The 20,982-nt window shown below is 45.4% G+C and overlaps 1 protein-coding gene and 1 long non-coding RNA gene across 3 annotated transcripts; both read left to right on the top strand.

Annotated features, from left to right (window-relative positions):
- Positions 1–3,055: 3,055 nt before the first annotated feature.
- LOC113978045 lies at positions 3,056–8,034 on the top strand. Of its 2 annotated transcripts, XM_027704750.1 has the most exons (3): positions 3,056–3,364; positions 5,965–7,059; positions 7,691–7,762. In XM_027704750.1, the coding sequence occupies exons 1-2, from the start codon at positions 3,256–3,258 to the stop codon at positions 6,516–6,518; spliced, it is 663 nt and encodes a 220-aa protein (XP_027560551.1). In that variant the 5' UTR covers positions 3,056–3,255; the 3' UTR covers positions 6,519–7,059; positions 7,691–7,762. The 2 variants fall into 2 exon arrangements, with proteins under 2 accessions (XP_027560551.1, XP_027560619.1); XM_027704818.1 differs by lacking the exon at positions 5,965–7,059 and having other exon boundaries at positions 7,691–8,034.
- Positions 8,035–11,762: 3,728 nt separating this feature from the next.
- LOC113978268 lies at positions 11,763–18,197 on the top strand. Its single transcript, XR_003537529.1, has 3 exons — positions 11,763–12,568; positions 13,670–13,739; positions 16,442–18,197. It is a non-coding gene; the product is annotated as an uncharacterized LOC113978268 (long non-coding RNA).
- Positions 18,198–20,982: the final 2,785 nt, after the last annotated feature.

Here is a 20,982-nt window from a genome sequence, read left to right as displayed (position 1 = left end):
TTTATTAAGGATATTGGGTAGCAGAATTACCTTGGCGGGGGCGGGAGGCGTTGTAAAACATCCATGTGCAAAAGGCTCTCAGGCTGAAACCCTTTCATCGGTGGTGAGGGGAGGGGGAGGCAGGGCGGGGGCTCGCAAACCCATTTGTCAGTGCCACAGAGGAGGGGTCGTAAAGCCAGCGGTGCGGAGGGGTGGGCTGCCGGTGGTCCGCCAGCCCCGCACACACAGCGGCTGATGCCCAAAGCGGGACGCGACTACAAGTGCGCTGAGCGCTCCAGGCTCAGCCCGGGGCCTGCCGAGCCCCCGGCCGGGGCGGTGCGGAGCAGGGGACCTCGGCCTTTCACTTTCATGCCCACCACATCAACGCTAGGAAGAAGGGAGGGGGGGAGGAGAAGGGGGGGGGAAAGCAAGCGCCTTGCCGTATTGTTCCACTGCTGAATTGATATGCTAATTCCCCTTGTGAGGGCATCACAAAGAACACCTTGCACTTCTGAAAGACTTTTGTGTCCTGGACGGAGAAGTTTATTATCAACTAATTAGCAACAACTTCTAGCAATGAGTAGGGTTACATTTTCATAAGCTTTGAACAAACATCCTGAGCTGCGTTGTGTCAGGATGATGGGCTTGCTAAGGAAAATAGAGTCCTAAATCGGGGAATGAGCTTTAATAATTAGCGGCTGCTATATATGGAACCTCTGTCGACGTAGGTCTTCTTCCGAGGCTTTTGATTCACGTTGCTTCCAGACTTGCAAAGGACCATGACAAGCACTCTACAAAACAAAATCTTACTCAGGGATGACTAGTCATTTTTTCCTTCATATTAAGGCTCTTTTCTTCCAACCGAAGAGTATTTTAGACTACCCCGACAATGCACCAAGGATAATCAGTACGTGAAGAAGCTCAGTACAATTAAACATATTCATATTAAATATTATTTTGAGAGGCTTGTTGTAGGCAGTCTAGCACTTCAAATATAAAAATCGCCTGGGAAAAGGGAAGGTCATATGTGAAATTACAAAAAGGAAACACCCATAAATTTCGCAGTTTTTCTGTTAGTTGTTGGGTTTGGGGGGGGTTGGGGTTTTTGTTTCTTTGTTTGTTTATTTGTTTGTTTTTTTTAATTTTACTTTGGTTTTTATTTCTGTGATACTCTTATTATAGTCTTTCCAAAGAAGGAGGACTCGGTCTCAGTAGTAGGTTAGCTCAGTCCTCTTCCTCTGGACTTCCTGTATCTTTGGAAGCAAAAGCATATGCTATTTCCTTGGTTGAAAGCAAAACTAGGAAAAACCAAGAGGACTTTATTTTTATCAATGTAGTAAGTGCTAGTTATTTTCCTATTGACTTCATGCAATGAGAATACAGCGGAAAAAACCCTCTGAAGGTAAGGACGTTCTAGGGATTACTGATAATTATTATTGACTGGAAACAACATACTTACAGCTTCACGTTATACTGTGGGGTTTTGGCTTTTGAGGTGTGTGATTTGACAGAGGGAGGAGGTGGGCGGGAGTGTCATATTGCAGTTCTAATAAGTACTAGGTTGATTTTGCGGTTTATACAGGGGGCTCCAGTATAGCGTTCCAAAACCCGTCCTGGTCCTGAGGAGAGCACTGAGGAAGCTGCTTGGGCCCGTACTGGGATGCAGAAGAAAGCAGATCAGCTGCGACTGCTTTTGCAATTCACCTTATCCTCTGCTATGGAGTTCATTTAATGGGTAAACACGCTCTCCATCACTTGGTCTCTTTCTGTCCCCTTCTCCAAGTGAATTCATTTGTTTAAAATCCTAAAAGGTGGTATTAGGTCTTATTGAAACCCAGCAACGTAAGGGGTGGGAGTGGATTAGATTCCTTCATTTCCTTTTGGTAATCCCAAATGCAGCTATCTCTGGTTCCTTAATCTCCTCTAGAGTCGGATTACCACCCATTTGAGCAAGTGCAGCTGGAATTAGGAGATGACAAGCATGCAAAGAAAGTGCCAAGAACTCCTGAGGTGACCAAGATGTCGGGGTGGCCCTGGCCACCCCACAGCACCCAGGGGTCCCCTAGGGCCCCAGGCCATGGAGCGAAGAGATGGCGGGTGGCCCTGGGCTGGGCAGTGCCCACCGGCCCCTGGCACGGACCGGCCTTTCTTCTCGCTGTGGTTCCGCAGCTGGAGGGCCACCGCTGGGTCGCTTTGGTGCTTCATTTGCCTCATGACAGATTTCTGCCAGCCTCGCGGCTCTCTGACATGGCCAGGCTAGCCACACTGCCATACATGAGTATGTAATATATATATATATATATACATATATATATACACACACATATACATTGATGGATGTTCCCACATTTGCCAAAACAAAGAATTGATATAAAATAGTCGGTGAAATGTGGAGAAAATTCGACCTTGCTTATGCTTTTCTCTGTCCACCTGGAAAAAATCAGCCCACATTAAAACACATGTATGCATGTGCGGTTACTTTTTGAAACAATCCCTCATATTTGATTGAAATGGAATATGCTACCATGTATATTTAAGATTAAAGCTTTATTTTTAAAGGCCTGTAATCCTTTCAAGGAGATTTTGTTGATATAAGACTTCATCAGAAAGTAATTGTGGATTGTATAGCTCTGACCTTTGCAGAAAGCAGGGTGCAGGTCTGCACAGATGAGAAATACTGTGCATCATTTTCTTGGGAAGCCCCTGCAGACCAGCTAAGTATGCATACAAGTTCAAGAATTTATTTAAAATGTTACAATTAGTGGTTCAGTCGTCAAAGTTGGGGATGTGGTATTTTTATACTGACTGAAATACATGATTTAAATACACTTTAAAAAAAAAAATAAGGCCAGGCCTTCTACACAAATTGGAGGCAGCTAAATGCTCTTTTGTGCCTGCAGCTCTAAGGAGGCTGTGATGCATGTGAAGGAAAGTGACTGACTTAACTCATTGGGATTCAGGGAACGACCTGCCCTCTTTAGGAAAAAAAAAAAAAAGAAAGGCAAGAAGAAGACGAAAAGTAAGTGTGTATGTGTGTGTGTGTGCGTGTTCGTGTTCGCGTATGTGTGTGTGTGAGAGAGAGAGGAGAGAGAGAGGAGGGGGAGACTCACACGGAGTCCTGCTTTTCTGAGCTGAGAGCTGACGGTTCCTAAGCAGAAAGTATTAGGAGAAACACAGCATCTTATCTCTTTGCTGCATTTACACAATGAAATCACTTCTATTTTTTATTCTTGCTAACCGGCCGGTTTTGCTTGAATCCACTCCGAGCGATGGACAATGGGAACAAACAAGTACTTAAAAACAATTAGAAAAAAAAAAAAAGGAGGAAAAAACCCAAACAAACCCAACTACGCTGGGATGAGGATTACTCACTTTAGCGCTGGCTGTAAGTACGAGGTCTCTTGCTGTATTTCAGAGCGATAGTGACAGGCTGATGCTTAGGTTGGTGTTGCTCCGGTTTGTTTTGATTCTTTGTTGTTCTACCTTTTTTTTTTTTAATCTATCACCCTCTCTTTATCGGTCTATCAGTCTTCTGCCGACTTACTGAGATAAGATAATAAAAGCGGGAGAGGGGTGGACAGCTGAGCGGAGCGCGGCGCGGCGGCAGGGCAGCAGCCGGGAGTGCGGGGCTCCGCGGGCGCGGACGATTGTCCGATGTTGGCAGTGGTGGGGGCAGAGGACTGTTTTCGGCATCAGTTTGTGGGCTTAACTGGAATGAAAATGCGTTTCTTTTTTTTTTTTTAGCGCGGGAATTTGCGCGCCTGTGTGTGTGCATAAACATCCGCAGGCAGCGTGATCTGCTCGGGTCTGTGTAGTGCATCGTGCGTCCGCCCAGCTTGAAGGAATGCGGTGGTCAAAACAGCTTTCCAGATGTTTGTTTTTTTGGGATTCCAAACCCCCCACCCCCACACACACACGCTCCTCAAGCGTACGTGTGATAGGAGTACTTTTCCCTGGAAGGATTTGCTTTAAATAAACTAAGATCAGAACTGTCTCCCTCTCGCCTAGCCTAGTAGCTTTTCTCCCCCTCCCTTTCCTCCTTTCTTTCTTTATTTCTGTGAGAGTGCTCTTGGGAAAACGGATCGGTTGGAGGGGAAGGCTTTTGAAATCGTGGGGGAAAATGTAAGAGAATTGAGAAGGTCCGGACTTTCTTTGTGTGGTGCTGAAGCCGCGGAGCTGCTTTGTGCTTTGGAAGGAGAAAATGGCGAGTCCTATTGTGCTTAGGCCATTTTCTTCCGGTACAAGGGTTTTCCCCCAAATCTTAAACACTTCAGGGCTCTTTTGAAAGAAATCTCCCAGCCTACGAAGTGTGAATGGCTTCAGCTCTGCCTTTTCCGCAGCCGCTAGCACCTCACATTCGAGAGATCCCACACATTTCTCCTTGCAGGGCTAGTGCACAATTTCTAAAGCTGCTGCATTCAGACCCTTTTGCAGCGGAGGGGCTACTTCAGCTGCTCTTTGCCTGCGTTATTCAACTCAGGAGAGCAGGTTATGAGAGAAGTGGGGACTGAAGAAATAACATTACGAGACCCGTCCTTCCTTTTAAATGCTAAGGAGCAGCGTTGGCCAATTGTGTGTGTGTGTGTATGTGATCTGAGAAAAGATTCGTGAACGACCGTCTGACTTTTCCACTAAATTATTTAAACTTTATGTATACATGCATGTATGTGCATGAGACAGAGAGTGTATCTGTGTGCGCGTGCATGTAGCCACGTAGCAAGATCTTTCTTTTAGATTCAGAAAGAGGCCATATATACGTAAACTGAGATTTTAGAGCATATTTAACCAGTGTGTGCAAGGTATTCCCGTTGCAAGGTGCAATGAAAAAAATAGTTCACAATGTTGTCAGTTCTTTTTAGGTCAGCCTATACGTAGGTACCAGTTACCAAAAACCACTTTTGAATTTCCATGTTAATCCGTTTAAGGAAACAAATGAGAGTCCGAGGTTTAAACACCCTTGTCCGATATTAACCACTTCCCATTAAAATGTGGGCTTGCCCAGGAGTCAGTGATTAAAAGCTCTTTGAAACAGGAGAGCTATCAAATAAAACCCAAGAAAGCTGAATACCACCACCACCACCTTCTTCTAAGGTTCTCAATTTAAAAAAAAAAATAGCATTATTAATGATCATAACAAAGTGAAGGCGTTGGTGGAAATGCCCCGGAGGGGTCGCAGGCTTCCCGGCCCTGCGGTGGTGCGGGCCGCGCGGGCGCGGAGGGGCGCGCAGGGCCGCCCGCACGGTCTCGGGAGCAGCGCCCGCTGCCGCCGGCGGGTCAGGACCATGGACAGGGACCCGGAGCAGTCGGTGTCACTTCGGGAAAAGGGGGTGAACGGGTCTGCCTGCCCCCACGCCGAGGGGAACGCCGAGGGCTGGGCGGCTCTGTTTTTCTTGCTATCCCTTTCGTGTTGCTACTCAAGTTTCTAAGCAAAAGACTTGAGAAATTACATTTATAATTCTCCTGCAGGATAGCAAGGTCTGTTAAAATGCCATGACAGGGATTTCTCTTCTTACTGCCCGCAAAAGAAGTAAAAGGATCTCTTCATTCTGCATACGATTGCTTTTTTCCCTTCAACTCCGAGCCAAAAATAAATCTACTGCTCGGATCGGCTGAATGACAGTGGTGTAAATTAAATTGATTTTATCAGTGACCAAGTTCCACAATTGGAAAAATTAAATGCCACTTTGACAGACAAGGATAATATGGAACAGATCTATAAAACAGCTCCTTTGAACAACAACAACAACATCAACCCAACAGGAGCCTAGATACTGGCAATCCCGTCTTCTTCATCCTGCTCCGTTATGTCACATCATCTAGTTTGCCTTTCTGCAGAACCGAAATGATTGAAACCATTGTTCGATGCAAAGGGACTAGCAATGATGAGTCATGGACTTTATGCCACAGCAAAGGCAACAAGACATGATTCTCAGGCAAAGTTCTTTTTTTATTTTGATCGCTCTTCTAATTGGATTCCCTTTTAAGATGCACTTTGCGACACTTTCAACCCGCCCCACAGCTCCAGCAAACTCAGGGTTGAGCTCCGGGAAGGAAAAGCCACTCTACCTCCACCTAAGAATTGCACAAATGCAACTTCCAAGTCCTTTAGCCAGGAAAAGCCCTACTTCTGCACCTGCCGCCGGCTTCCCAAGGCGAGAGGAGGCCTTGAGCCACCCCCGCGCTTCCTGCATGCCCTAGTTCGGCCCGGTTCGGCTCGACTCGGCTGGCTGCTCGGTCGATGGGGCCTGCCTGCCGCAGAGACACCGCGTAGCTCCGGGGCCGGGGGAGCGAGCTGTCCCCGCACGGACAGCGATCCGCTCCCGCCCGCTGCCCGCCGCTGCCTCGCCGGGACGGGCACGGTGGGAACAAAGCCTGTGGGGCACGGCGCGGCCTGGCCCGGCTCCGTCGTGCTCCCGGCCCCTTGTCGGGCTCCAGAGTGCTGCGGGCGGGAGGCTGGGACGACGCGGGACCGGGAAACGCGGCGGTGCCGCAGTGAGGGGGGGGTCGCCTGCCGTGCGGGAAGGGTGACCTCTGGGTGAGCCGGCGATCAGGCTCCTCTTCCTCGCTATGACTGTACAGATTCATGTGACATTGAGGCTGGGGAGGTGGGAGGAAGGAGGGGGAGTTGGGGGAGAGGACCCGGAGGGAAGGGGGAGGGATGAACTTTCTGCCGGGCTCGGCTTTTCACACCTTTCTCTCCCGATGATGCGTGAGGACGTTTTGGGAGAGAGTGGCTCTGCGGGGTCCCCTCCGAGCAGGTCCCCCTCGACCTTGAAGGGACCCGGCCGGGCCGCCCGGGTCTGGGATTGTGCCGGGTTTCAAGGACACGGGAGATGATCAGGACTTTGGGAGCCAACATCTGCCTGGCTGGTGACGTCAGCAACCCCGTGTAATCCTCTTGTACTGAAGGCAGATGCCTTATTTGTTTGGCTGGAGAGGCATTAATCCCTAATTCTGGAGCAGCAAGCGAGGGGGAGAGACCGGACCGCTTCCTATCCCCCGAAAGCAACTAGCGGCACTCTCCTTCTCTCCTGCTCTCCACGGCTCCGACTGGGCGGAGGAGCCGTCAGCCCCCGGCAGGTTTGACCATTTTCTTTTTGATTATGATTTTTTTTTTTAGTATTCGGAGTGGTTTCATTTTTCTTATTTTTATTTGAATGGTTGGATTTCCCCCTATGGATTTAGTTCTTTGCTCTCGTACACTCTTCAAGCCGAGAAAGAAGAGGGAAATGATGCCCCCCACCCCCCTCCACACCCTTAAATTTTTTTTTTTTTTTCATTTTAAGCTTTCCCTTGTGCTTGCTCTCCGGGGATTTTCCAGCGGTGGGCAAGGAGGTTGCTCTCTGCGGTTCCCCGCGGCTGGCCCCTTCCCACCTCGCTGCAGAGACTCAGATGCCCGCTCGCCCCGGCGCTGCGGTGATGGGCGTTCCGCCTTGTCTCTCCTCGGCCGCAGACCGAGCAGCCCCACAGGCTAGGGTCTGGCCGGCCCCAGATCCGCGTCAGTCCGTGTGGCCCCCCTTCTCTTCCCTTCCCTTTCCTTCCTTCCCTTCCCCTTCCCTCCCCGCCCTTCCCCTGCTCTGACTCCCCCCTCTCTTCCTTTTGTCATTGGCAACCGCGCGGCGTGCGGGCTCCCGGCGCCCTTCCCTCCCCGCCTGCCTTTCCTTTCCTCCCTGCCTGCCTTTCTAACGCTCTTGCTTTGTCTGTTTTCCAGGCGGCCGCACGCAGGAGCTGTGGTGCCGAGGGGGGTCGGAGCCGTCTGCCCAGTTTGCCCCCAGATGCCCCGGCAAGCTACGGGAAAATCTCTGGGAAGCCCAGTCCGCCTCAGGAGACCGGGCGCCGCCGCATGCAGCCGCAGTACATCCCTCTTCGCCTCCTCTCTCTCTCCCGGGCCCTGGGGCCGAGGAAGCAATCGAGGTCAGCCGCCCAGTTCCCGGGGTCCGGCCGTGGTCCAGCCCGCAGGGTGATGCAAGGTGCCCGGCCGCTCTGCTCCTCCCCGGCGCGCCATCGTCACCGAAAAGGAATGGTCCCCGTCCTGAGCGGTGAAAGATGGCAAAAAGCGTAATAATAATAAAAAAAGCTTAGGCTGATTTTATTTTTTTTAAATTATTGTAATGACTTCACCCCTCATTTCCTCACTCGCCAGTTCAGTGTAGGCAGGCCAGATGGGCTGCCCAGGCCCTCCCGGGAAAGGGGCAGGTGCGAGTGAGTTAAATTTTTTTCCGCTTTACAAAGAAAGATGACACGTCCTGCCCTTTCATTTTTCATCGCCGAAAGACCTCCCTCTGCCCCCTCCTTCTCCCGGCCGAGAGGAGCGGGGATGCTCTGGGGGTGAGGGCTCCTCCCGCCCGTACTCCAGGGAAGCCGCAGGACCAGGCGGACCGAGGCAGCCGGAAAGAACGGTCATCCCCCTGAGCCAGGGATGCCAAATCACAGACGTCGAGTCGGGGAGAGCCAGCTTCTGTATTTAAAATCATGCGAAGACGCTGGTGAAATTAAAGCAGTCGCCTGGAAGTGTCTAATAGGCACACGTTTAATTTCTCTCCCTTTTTTTTTTTAATCCATTAAATACCTATTTAACAGCTTCCTGAGCATTGCAAACAACAGACCGGCTAGTCAGAAAATTCGAGCATGAGTTACATGCAGCCCAGGCCAGGATGGGACTAGGGCAGAGGGAAATCATCGGGGTTTTTTTCGGGGATCTGTTGCTGTTCTGCTTCCAGAGAGAGAGAGAGAGAGAGAGCAAGCGAGCGCTCTAAGGCTCTGACTCTCCGTGTTCACAGCGGACCTTGATTTAATGTCATACAATTAAGGCACGCGGTGAATGCCAAGAGCGGATCCTCAAAGCAGCATGAAAGATCTCGCTAGAACACACCATAACAAAAACGTTAATACTAAAAGTAATAGAAAGCTGAAAATTAAAAAAAAAAAAAAAAAAAAGGAGAGACAAAGCAATAAAGAGCTCGACAACCTATACTCACCTATGGAAACCGAGACTAACTAGGACTGGCATACTGATCGGCGCAGCCCGGTGGAGAGATGTCACTGCCACGGGACAGGCGCCCGCGAGGGCAGCTGTCATCAGCAGGTAACGGGGCCGTGGGGGACTACTGGAGCGTTGGGGTAGCCGTGGTGGTTTTGCAAGGTGGTGGTGACTCGACCTCTTGCTTTCTTGGGCTGAACCATGTAAAGTCGATTAATGGGAAATAAATACATTTTCTAATATTATCATCGCGAGGATTGTTCTTTGCGCATCGCCCAGACGGTAGCTGGGGGTGCCCGCTCGGTAGTGGGTCCTCCTCTTGCGGGACTCCTCTGGAAGCCGAGGAACGCGGGCCCTGGGGCAGTGGCGCGGTGCGCGGGAGGCAGCAGAGCATCGTCTGTGCCGCGGGCCGGCAGAGCCATGTGTGGCGCTGGTGGATGGGTGCGGGAGATGCTGGAGGTGCGGCGGGGACACTGCAGCAGAGCCGTGTGCGGAGAGGCAGCCGGGGTGCGCGAAGAGGAGTGTGCGGCGGTTGCGAGGGGGAGCGGAGGAGAGTAGCGTACGGGAACGGTGTGGGGAGATCGGCTCAGAGCAGTGCCGGCGGGCAGCGGAGCGGCGTGCGGGCTTTTTGCGCTGGTCTGGGCGGCAGGGCGAGGAGCAAGGCGGCGTCTTGAGAGCGCGAAGCGGGGGGCGGCGGCGGCGGGTTAGTGTGTGCGGGGCAGCTTACGCGCGGGGGAGGGCAGCGGGGCGGCGGTGGCAGTGCGGCGTGCGTGGGGACCGGGGCTTGCGCGGCCGGGGGCACCGGAGAGGTGGCTCCGGTGGAGACGACGGCGGTGGCGGGGCCAAGCCGGCGGGTGCGGGGAGGGGGCGGGGGCGGGGACGGGAGAGGCCGGGGTCTCCGCGCCGTCGGCGGCGGAAGTCTTTGTTCCTCGGGGCCTCGGAACAAAGGAGCGGAGGGACCGCGAGGGGGCCAGGTGGGGGCCGGGACCGCGGCCGGCGCTGTCCCTGGTGCTGGCAGCGTCATCGAACTCCCGACGCGGGCGGCCAGGCCACCTGCTCCCGGTCGTGCAGGCACGTCCCGATGGCACTGGGTGGTCCTCGTGATGGGAGTGTCCCCGGTGGAGGAAAACCTAGCATCCCTGAGGGTAGGGCAGGAGAGTGGCTTGGCCTGCGCCTCCGTCTGTGCGCGGTGCACAGCCGCTGCCCCGGCGGAGTCCCCGAGCGGGTCCCCTGGCGCATCCCTCCCGTCGAGTCCTTCCAACCCCCACTCCGAAACAGCCGGGTTGGAAGCAGCTCCTGCGGGGGCTCTGTCACGCTCCCGTCCCGGCTCCGTTCGCGGCCATCTGCCGCGGCCTAATTCTACTCTGCCGTCTATCAAATGGCAGCCACAGCCAGCCAGGGCAGGGGATGCTCTCAAACACTAAATAAGGCAAAACAACTAAGAAACAGCAATAACTACAAGAACTATAATGATAACAACACCATCTGCCTGAAGGTCATAGAGCTTTGTCCTCTTTCCTATTGCACTCAGGAGACAGTGCTGACTGCAGTGGGTTTTTTACCAAAAAATTGGATTGCAAATTGGACTGATCATCCTTCTCTGCAAAGGGATAGAAGAGGAGAAATCCTGCTTTTTCCTCAGCCTCTTCATTTCCTTGTAATCATCCTTATACTGTCCAGTAGACAGATTAAGTACATGGGCTACTCCATCCTTTCTCTTCAGCTCAGCGACCTGAGGATGAGTCTTTCTCAATGCACTGCCTGCTCCTGCCGTGCCACATAGCTTCTCTCATTTCTTGTTTTTGAGATGCCTCTTCATATATACACATTTACCTACACATACATATGCACATTTGCACATTTTCTATGTACCTTCAGATTGCCCTAATTTCTTCTTGTTTATGTGTTCTTTGTAAGACCCAGAACTTCGCAGGATCTCAGAGGAAACAGAGGAAGTCCATCTTCGCCTGCTCATGTGTGGGCCAGGATGATGCACAGCCGAGATTAACCCTCATACAGGTAGAGAACAGGGAGGTCTTTTAAATGTGTTGTGTCCTGAGCAACCTGAAGGACTCAGCTAAACTCTTTGCAGGATTACAAACGTGAACTGACTACCCCTGCACTAAGGCATTATCTCCACCACATCTCATTCCTTCTTGTTTTCTCGGAAATCGGTGCTAAAGATTTGTTATAAACATTCTATACTTCCACAGCAAAAGAAACATAAATATGTAAATGAACCTGCTACTGCCAATCTCTCAATGTAATTTTAAAAATATTTCTTAATGCTTGGAAAGAAGTGGAACTTTGGAATAGATGGAGGTTCTTTTGGAAAGCTTTCAGAAATAGGGAACCTTCCTCCCTTCTAAACTACAGTAGCAATAATAATGGTGGTGACGATGGAGCACATAAAAAATGGATGTAAGGAAGGTCTGAAGACCCAGCTGATGAACTATGCCATCTAGAGCCATGTGTTTCCCCTTCCGATGTCACATCGCTGCCGTAGGTTGAGGTTCTGGTGGTGGCATCTGAAAGTAACCTGCATTTAATATTCACCACTTGCCTTCTTACTCCAAGAACAGAACAAAAACCCTGCTCTCAGCAATTTTTCTTGGGGGTAGTCTGATTTCCAAGGCTCTTCACGGAGAGGAGCAGGTAGCACTGCCTGCCAGCCTCTCCTTGACTTAGAAGAATGCACCCACGCCCTCCCACTACCCTCTCCCCCTTTTTTTTTTTAATTGTTTTTCCTTTTTCCCTCCTTAAGCGACGCCTGCCTGGAGCCAGAGGGGCAGAGCTTGGCCCCAGGACGGCCCCAGGACGCCCCCGGGCGCTGCCCGGCGGGGCCGGGCGGGATGCGGGACGATGCGCCCCCTCCGCCGGCACTGCCGCGACCCCTGGCGGCCGCGCACGGCGCGTCGCCCAGCGTGGCGCAAGTCCCGCTCAAGTCTCGCTGAAACCCGGCGCAGCAGAACACGAGAAACTTCCAAGTACGAACCGTTTAGAAGCAATGTTCCGAATCAAAAATAGCTTATAAATGTCATTCTAAAATGTTTTGCAACGTAGAGCGTGAGAAGTGATCTTTTTATGCCTTCCCAGTGGGAATCAAGGCTATCTGTCTCGTAGATTCAGATCTGCAGAGTATCATCTGTGACATGAAAATATGAAGGGAAATGAGCTGTTACCTGCTTACTGCAGCTGTTGAGGCAGTCTGGGGCATCAGTTTCACTCAGGGCAAACGGTCCTACTACAGCAAGAGGCAGACTCAAGGTATTGTCCAATTTACAGACACAGGCCAGTCATTTTCAAAAAGTTAAAATTTAGCTTTTGAATAGGGATGATTAAACACCAACATTTCATTTTGTTTCACTTATCCTGTACTCAAGGTGGTGGTTAAGAAAGGTGTAGAGCACGGGTAAGTCAGGTAATAAGCAAAGCAAGCCCTCCAGCAGAACAAGCACTGTCCCACTGTCTCCACCCTGCAGAGCTGTTCCAGCAGCAGGATCTTCCCACTGAGAGAAGCAGAGGAGAAGCAACGTGTCTGGTGCTTCAAGGCCTGGTGCACGGCAATGACTGCCACAGGGCAGGAAAGTGGATGAGCCAGCCAGCAAGGTATGTCATGAGATTAATTTTCACACTCCGCACAAAATTCCTCACATTTCTTTTGTATTACTTAGCTCCTCTGGTACTGATAAATTACCACAATACTGAGGAGTGAGAGGAGTGAGATAATAGAGATAGTAATTTGCAGTCTAATGTAAATTAATTTTTACTTAATCAGGAACTGCTTTAATAGCATGGTGGGTATTAAGAGTACCGTACTACTCTATACTAAATATTTGTGTGTCAGAAGTAGTCTTATAAAAACCTGACTAGAGAAGTCCCACAATCAGAAAACAGGGAAGAAATACCAAATCTTAAATACGCTGTTAGTATAAAATATTTTAAATTGTAAATCAAGGACAAATTAATTAACAGGAGGAACCTGTTAAATTAACTTGGTGTACTGTTCATGCTAAGGTTGCTTTATAATTTGCCATATTAAAGTAATTCTGTTTATTAGACGATGAAGTACAGTTTGCATGTTAAATAGCATTAACTAAAATATTCACTCAATACTTGTACAATAGTACTTAAAATGTAATCTAAGGTTGTTAACTCCATCACTAGTAAGTTTTGTATAAGTTTTTTGTACAAGAAAATGCAAGATGAAATACTCTGTTTACAGCAACTAACTAGTGTATATTTGAACTGATCTTAATGAATGCAGCTGGTAAAGAAGTTAATAAGCAAGGCAATAGTATTATTTTCTTAGAAATTTTAACAGACAATAACATAATTATTTGAAGTATTATTACAGTACTTGGAACATGGAACACATATAGGTCTTTCCAACTTCAGAGGGTTATGACCCAGCACTGTGATGTCATTTGGCACAAACTATAAAACAACTGTTCAGTCTTTTCTGAACCCAAAACTTATTCCATACACTATTCCTATCTCACAAACTAGATCTAGTAGAGGTATTGAAAGTATTTTTGGACCATTTAAACCATATATTATTTGATTTACCGTTATACATCTAGTGTATGAGACAATCAACTGAGAGAATATTTTTTAATGAATGTACAGGTCTCTGTAAAAAGCTCTTACCTTCACGCGGTTGCTTTTAAAACTTGATTAAGAACTTTTTGCTATTTGTCCGTTCTTTAGATAATATATGCTCAGCCTACTATTATTTGTGGATAAAATGAAAAGAGCAGCTGTGACGGGAAAACTAAAGGTACAGTCTTTAAATTTTTACCATCAACACTTCCAAGTAGTCTGCCAGACTGGGTGAAGTCCATTAAAAATCAAGGGCACAACTTCTTTCAAATTAGAAAAATTCGAATATGTCTGACTCCTATTAAACTGAACAGAGGAATAAAAATTATTATGTGGCTCTCATTAATTAAAGTAATAATTAGTGAGATGTTGACCTATTTTAAAGATTTATAGTTCCTCATCTCTCCTCTGTAGAGCATTCTAAGGGCCAATCAGAATAAATCATTTCCTTGAAAAGAGTGCCAAAATCCCAAAAGAAAACAGAAAAAAAAGTGGGTTTTTCTTCTTTGCATTTCTTTTGCTCAATTTCAAACAATTAAAATGTCAGATTCCCCACATTAGTCAAACCGGTGACGTCAGCTATAGGTTTCAGGTCACGAGTATTTAAGAAATACGTAGAAACCTCTCAGGTAAAAAGAAAGAAGTGTTAATTTTATCTTGGTAAATATAAAAGCAAAACAACATATGTGCCTTTTCAGATAGATCTTCTGCACTTATATGTTCACAAACTTAATTTTAGTAAGCTTGACTTTTTAGCAAGATATTGCACTCTTAGACCAAGAGCCAGGTTTAAACATGCATGGTCAAGATTTGAAGAACATAGGATGCAATACACATTTCAAAAGGAATTCCATCCCTCCCTAAATGAAGTCTTGATTTAAGATGGCGCTGCAGCACATACTGCAGTCCCCAGCTGTGCTTCAGATCCATAGCTATGTACCGGAATACAAGCCCCGCTAACTGCCAGGACAGGACAAACATTTTGGGACTGTTGAATCTCTTTGAACTGAAGGTTCCTACTACTAACACAGCAACGGGTCTGACCAAGGTCAGTGTTCACACTACGCTATTAGTGCAGTCCATTAAATGCATCCAAGCACTTCCAGTAATATACACGCAATAAAAATAGAGCATTAATCCTGCTTATGCAGAAGAAATAATACATAATACATAATAATAGCAGAGTTGGCCCAGAAACACTTTTCTGTATCTATGAAAAATGTAGGACTTCTGGAATACTGTGTCAGAAAGAACACAATCACTTTAAGGAATGGGAATAATAGAAACAGAACAAATGTCGCTTGAGAACATGGAACATCATGGTCTGAAATAAATGAAACTGTTTCATGTTGTAAGTTACGACTACAAGTTTCTGGAAGCAGAGGGAGGAAGAGGACTTGGGGTATTATTTTGTTGCATAATATCTGTATGCCACATGTGTGATATACACCTGAAAAAAAAAAAAGCTAGTGGGATACTACTAGAGGAAATTATTTTATGCTGTAACCCTACATGTAGGCAAGCCTTCATTGGGATTATGTTGCCTCATTAATCGTGGTCAAGCAAAAGGCTACTAAGATAGCAAAGAGGATGAAGAATCTCCAGCCATGAACTGATCACAAGAACTTGATTTGTCAGCTCAGCAAAGTGAAGTCAGAGGGGAGGTATGACAGCTCTTGGCAAATATCAGAGGAGAAACAATGCTAGAATAGGCAAAGAAGTTATTGTACTACCAGGATGCTAGCACTAATGTTACCCTGAAAAAAATCCAAACCCCTAACCTAGGCATAAAGGGAACTAAATTAATAAATAGCCTTTTCATAAGCTGATGGAGGACAAGAAAAAATCATTTGAAGAGTGAGTAACTGAATTCATTTACTAGGAAGAGTATTCTGACTATTTTCTGCTGAAATCTAAAAAAAAAAAAAAATAAAAAAATAGAATAGGTCTCAGCCTGGGTCAAGAAAAATATTTCATGTATATTTAGGAGCTCAAAATCTAGGACAATTTTAAAATAAGAGCATGTTTTGAAAGGGAATTAGAGAAAGAACAAGAACAAAAGAGAAAGTGAAAGAGGAAGAGAGAAAAAAAGAAGAAACAAAGAGAAATAGGAAGAAACTGAGAAAAGCAAGGAAGAGAAGTATTTTCAAATAAATGAAAATGTTCACAACAAAGTGTTTTAATCCATTCATTCAAGGTGAATTTTTGAATTGGGTAAATTAACAAAATATACAATTTCACTGCTTGGTTTCAATGAGTCAGCATTTTTTTCTTACAAATATTATTAAAAAATCCTAAGTGCACTGCTATATTAATAACCTCTGTTCTTCTTTGAAGTGTTCCTTCTGTCACTATGCAAAACTTGCATAATAAGATGCACTTTAATATGTCAATAATATTGTAAGCTTACAGGAACAGAAAATCCAGGTATGTTACGGCTGTTCTAAAATTACTGGAAATAAATTCTCTAAATCAAAGGATTCAAAAGCTTTTTCTTTTTGTTAATTTTTCTGATTTTAAGCAAAGAGATAAGGAAAATGCAAAGATGACTTGTTTATAGGTTTTTTAGATTGACAGAAGAACATTTAGCAAGGTTTATGTTATACTAACTGCAAGAAATCAAAGAAACATAGATCCTGGATGTTTATGATTCGGAACACAGATATATTGCTTTTGTCTGCATGGTGATTTGCATACAGGCATATAGAGATTAAAAATATGGATAAATAAATGCACCCCAGATACCAACTATATTAACATTAATCCATTTTCAAACAATTAGCAGTCCATAAAGTCATGTTACATCATGTTATAAATTTCGGCAATATATAAATTTCTTTGTTTTTGTTTTTGTTTTTTTATTTTCTCTCAACTTTGGAGACAAAGAACACATCAGAGAAAAGTCACCTAAGGATGCAAAATCTTAAAGAATCCTAAATACAGGAAAACAGGAAGTTAGAAATGAAAACACCTGACTGTTTTTACCATCTTAAACTACAGAAAAACACTGCCACCTTTGCCGATATAACACATGAGCCTGCAAGATGAAGGCTATTCTGTGGCTCACGTGTGGATGTGAAGGAACAAAGACTACCCAAGCTCACCTGCATGGAAACTGTGAAACTGCCTGAAAAATTTGGGGAATACTGAGCTCAGCATTTATTAGGAAGATTGCCACCGATTCTGAGTAGAAATGAAGAATGAGTTTCTATTCAAACTTAAGTGAAGAGAAATAATTCTGCAACTTCAGAAGTTTATAGAGCAATATGGAGAAGCACAGAAAGGAGACAAATAGTTCAAAGTACAATAGAACGGTGAAAAGTACTTTTTTTTAATTCATAATGCATTTTCTTCCATTGCCTTTTGTGTTCAGCTTAAGACAGTTGTGCAAACAAGCTTCTTTAACATTTTGTGGGCAAACAGAAAAATCAATAGATTTTTATGTCTCCACATGCACATGGTTTTGTCCAATTTATTCAAGCACTCACCCTCTCAGAAAGTAAGAACAATTTTGTCCAGCAAGCAAGAACAACAGACATGTCCCAAGTGATTATAGGATGCCTTTGAAGAACCTTTTTCTGGTGAACACTTGTCAGCAGAAGCTGTGTTTGTTGGATTTGTGACCGCAGGATATTTCTTCCTTGAGCCACACGAAGTACGATGAAGGGCAGAGGAGACAGTGATTTGGGATAAACCTGGAGCACTGGGACTGCAGTTCCAGCCCAAAGCCTAACTTGAAGGAGGGGATATAAGTCTGATAAGGAACGGGAGGACAAATCCTTCCTTCTTCTTATATGTGCCCAGATCTGGAATTTAGAAAGACCAATAAAGGCAAGCAGTAGCTAAGTACAGGCAGGAAAAGGCAATAACAACTCATTTGAAGCAATTACAAATGTCAGAGCTAAATCAGAAAAGCCCTGTCAGTGAAAGAGAAAGATGGCTGATCTTTTGAAATGCTCCTGAAAAATCCCTGCAAAATAGGCACTTAGAAAGTTGGCTTTGAATCTGTTAGACTTACACAGAAACACTAAATTATTGTGCCACATATAGACTCCTTGCCTAAAGCAATACAAATCAATAAAACACACACAAGTATTTCGTATTTCCTCATCCAAAACTCTACATTTCCCTGTCATGTTTCGGGGTTTGCATCCTGTAGCACATGATTCCTACATTTTCCTTAATTTTAGAAACCTAGCAACCTAGTCATACTAGCAACCTCTCTTCTGTCTGAGAAGGACAAGGCAGGGTTTTAACCATCAGTGCTGCTCAGCGCTAGCAGTAAAGCTGGGTGAAATGAACATTCTACCCCTAGGGGGTATGGATTGGAGCTGGAATGCCCAGGTTACACACAGAGTTGCCATGCCCTTCTGTCCTTTCTGAGAGCTGATGCGTTTAGAAAGTGATTATATTGGTAGGGAGGGATTAGCAGACATCACACTAACAGATCGTGCTTTCTGAATGTTCTAGAGGAAAAAACTAAGGAGAGGTGGAGAGGTTTTGGAGACCAAATTTAGCAGAACTGAATTCCCTACTTTTTCAGTTTGCTTAACAGTGAGAAAAACCATAGCAAAATAGATATGTTAACAGGGTCAAAAATTGTCTGAGCTCTCCCAAACAAGCAGCTTCAGAAAAACAAAACCCTGGAAAATGCACAGCAAGAACTTAAGAATTTATCAAGATGAATACAGAAAGCTGATCTGACACTCTGTACTTAAAAATCTTCTATATTCTGGTTTCTGATTACAAATTATTTAAAAAGCGTTTGGAAAGCATCATCGCTTATGGAAAAAAAATCTGCATCTCTAAAGAAATCACAGATTTGTAGATAGGATCCTAATTTATTATTCCAGTATACCACCTTAGGGGTGCCCAGTTACTGGCAAAAGTAATTTTAAGAGTTTATTTACCCAATTTTCTTTCATTTTTTTCCTTCAAATATGATTCAATAGGCTTGACTACCCTTCCTCCAGACAGCTCCGAGGAGGGCTAGTGAAGACAGCAGGGCATGGCAGGGTCTGCAGAACCATGCCAGCAGCCTCAGACACTCTCAGCAATTCAGCCAGACAACTAGTATCTAAATTCAACAATATTCACAATCTTCCATCTGATGGCGGGTTTTCAGCATGGAGAACTCCAGGGATAGTCACTTACTGGTAAGCCCATCTTTCAGTGCTAGTACTCAGCCTAGGCTTCAGTGACTACCTATCTAAAGCTCTCGAGATGTGCCTACCCTGGCAGGAGCAGATAAGCACATATATATACACATCATACAGCCCTTTGGCAGGTTGTGTCCCCATTGTCAGGGTTTGGGAAGCACCAGTACAGCTTATTTAAGTTCCAGCTGAAGTTTCTCAATTCCCAGCATAAGAAAGCTGTGACCACCACAGTACCGGTTATTAGAGAAGCTCTCTCGTTCAAAATGATTAAGTATTTTTGCAGGTCAAGGCAGATGAGCAACATTACAAACATTACATATTCATGTGATTCTCTCTACTGCTTTCTATTACTTATATGATACAACTGTTTTTATAGCAAAGTAGGGGCAGTAGGGACTGCTTAATTGGGATAGTCTAACGTATGGACAATTGTCCAAACCACAAATTATCTAAATTTTGTATGGACAGAGATGGATCTTAAGAGCTCTGTAGGGGTCAGAGCTGTTAACAAACTGCTAAGGAGGGCTTTGGGGACTAGATGGGCATAGTGGGAAAATCTGGAAATTCATGGTGAAGCACTCTCCCAGTTCACTTTAGCATTGGGATAAACTGCTCAGCCTGTGATTTTTCCCTTTTTTGTTATTAGTGGGGCTGAAAGTGGTTCAGAAGGGGGAGACTTGGAAAACTTGGTCAATCATGCTGCTGGGAAATACTATTGTATAGTCAAATTTTCCTGTCAGGGCCTGCCTCTTGAAGCTACAACATTATGTCTTCAGGCTACATGCTTATTTATTCCCATGTGTTACATTTGGACATCATGTGCATATAGTGTGTCTATACATATATATATATATACACATATATGTGTGCATATATATATATATACATTTATAACACATCTACTAAAACGAAGGGATCTAGGGAAGTGAGAACCTTTAAAATACCACATTTACAGAAGAAGAAAAGAAAAAAGCTTCCAAAAAACTTAATTCTATGTTTTCTTTATTGTTCCTTTCACCAAAGTAAAAGTAATTCCACTATATTCAACTTACCAAAGCCTGAAGACATTCTTGGTGTTTACTTTTAGTTCTAATCCAGTTCCTTTGTTACTAAATCAGTTCAGAAAATAATTTAAACATACACTTAATTACATTCTTAATGCCAAGTGACTTCCTAAATCAGTCTAATAATTTAAAGTAATATTAATAAACATTCTTTAATGAACAATTCCATTTAATATCTGTTCACAATGCCGTGCCGCTCTCATATTCTTTCACATTTCCCTGTTTTTACTACTAATAGTAGTACCAATAATAAGATGTAGAAAGTTGCTTGATGTTTTCGATAGTCAAGGCTTAATGGCTTTGAAGAGGATCATTTTCAGAAGAAGATCACTTCAGAAAATCAGGTTCTCGACCCTACATCAGTAATTTTTTGGGCAAATTTGACTTGCTTTTCTAGGCAAACCCTTGTATCCATAGCAACACACACAGGCTTCCAGTTTGACACTGTGGTTTTGAAACTATTGTCTTGTGAATAGTTGTTGGAAATGATCACAACTGGTATGCTGTGCATGTGATCATGCACACATCTGTGTGTGTGTGTGTATGAGGTACAAACTGGTGTTTGCGCATGCAAAGTGTCCTCTCTTCCTCTCTTTCCTCAAATCTTAGTGAGACAAGTTTCCATGAGTAAATAGATTTTCCTAAAACACTCTCCACCAAATGTCTTTCTTTTCTGCAAAAAGCATGTATGTTAAATTCATGAATGGGATAAGTTCTCTGACTAAGTGTTTCAGTAGTGGTACAGCAGAAGGATTGTGGAGACAGTGCAGGAGGGAGAAGGACGGTACACCAGCCTTGCAGTCTGATCCCGACCCAGTGATCCCAGGTGTGCTCCAGCACAAGGCTGGGTATTACTCTTTCTGACAGTATGAGGATGAGAACATTTCCACTTTCTCCATCAATTACCCCAGCCATGCACCCCCTCCCTCCCACTACTCTCTCAGCTCTGGAGCTGCAATGGGAATCTCCTGTTTCCAGGCCTATTCGTAACCTTCAGGGCTCGAGTGAAATACAGAAATTTTTCTCCTACATTTCAGCAAATACTACCACAAGTTATACTTGCACAAGGACAAAAACACAAGGAAGAAATAAGCAACAGGAAACCGTGTAAGGGGATGGGAAAAAAGCAACACTGTTACTGAAAAAAGGCACATAGGACTTTAATACAAAGCTTGATAACTGGTCGGGGACCCCTGGT

This window comes from Neopelma chrysocephalum, unplaced genomic scaffold, assembly GCF_003984885.1.
Source record: "Neopelma chrysocephalum unplaced genomic scaffold, ASM398488v2 Primary Assembly neopelma1_22, whole genome shotgun sequence".
Lineage (NCBI taxonomy): Eukaryota > Metazoa > Chordata > Aves > Passeriformes > Pipridae > Neopelma > Neopelma chrysocephalum.
Note: the sequence above shows the minus strand (reverse complement) of the source record. Positions and strands in the feature narration are given on the sequence as shown.

Coding starts and splice junctions, on each gene's coding strand:
- LOC113978045 (XM_027704750.1), top strand. CDS start 3,256: ATGGGAACAAACAAGTACTTAAAAACAATTAGAAAAAAAAAAAAAGGA. Junction 3,365..5,964: donor TACTCACTTTAGCGCTGGCT/GTAAGTACGAGG, acceptor TTCCCTTTTAAG/ATGCACTTTGCGACACTTTC.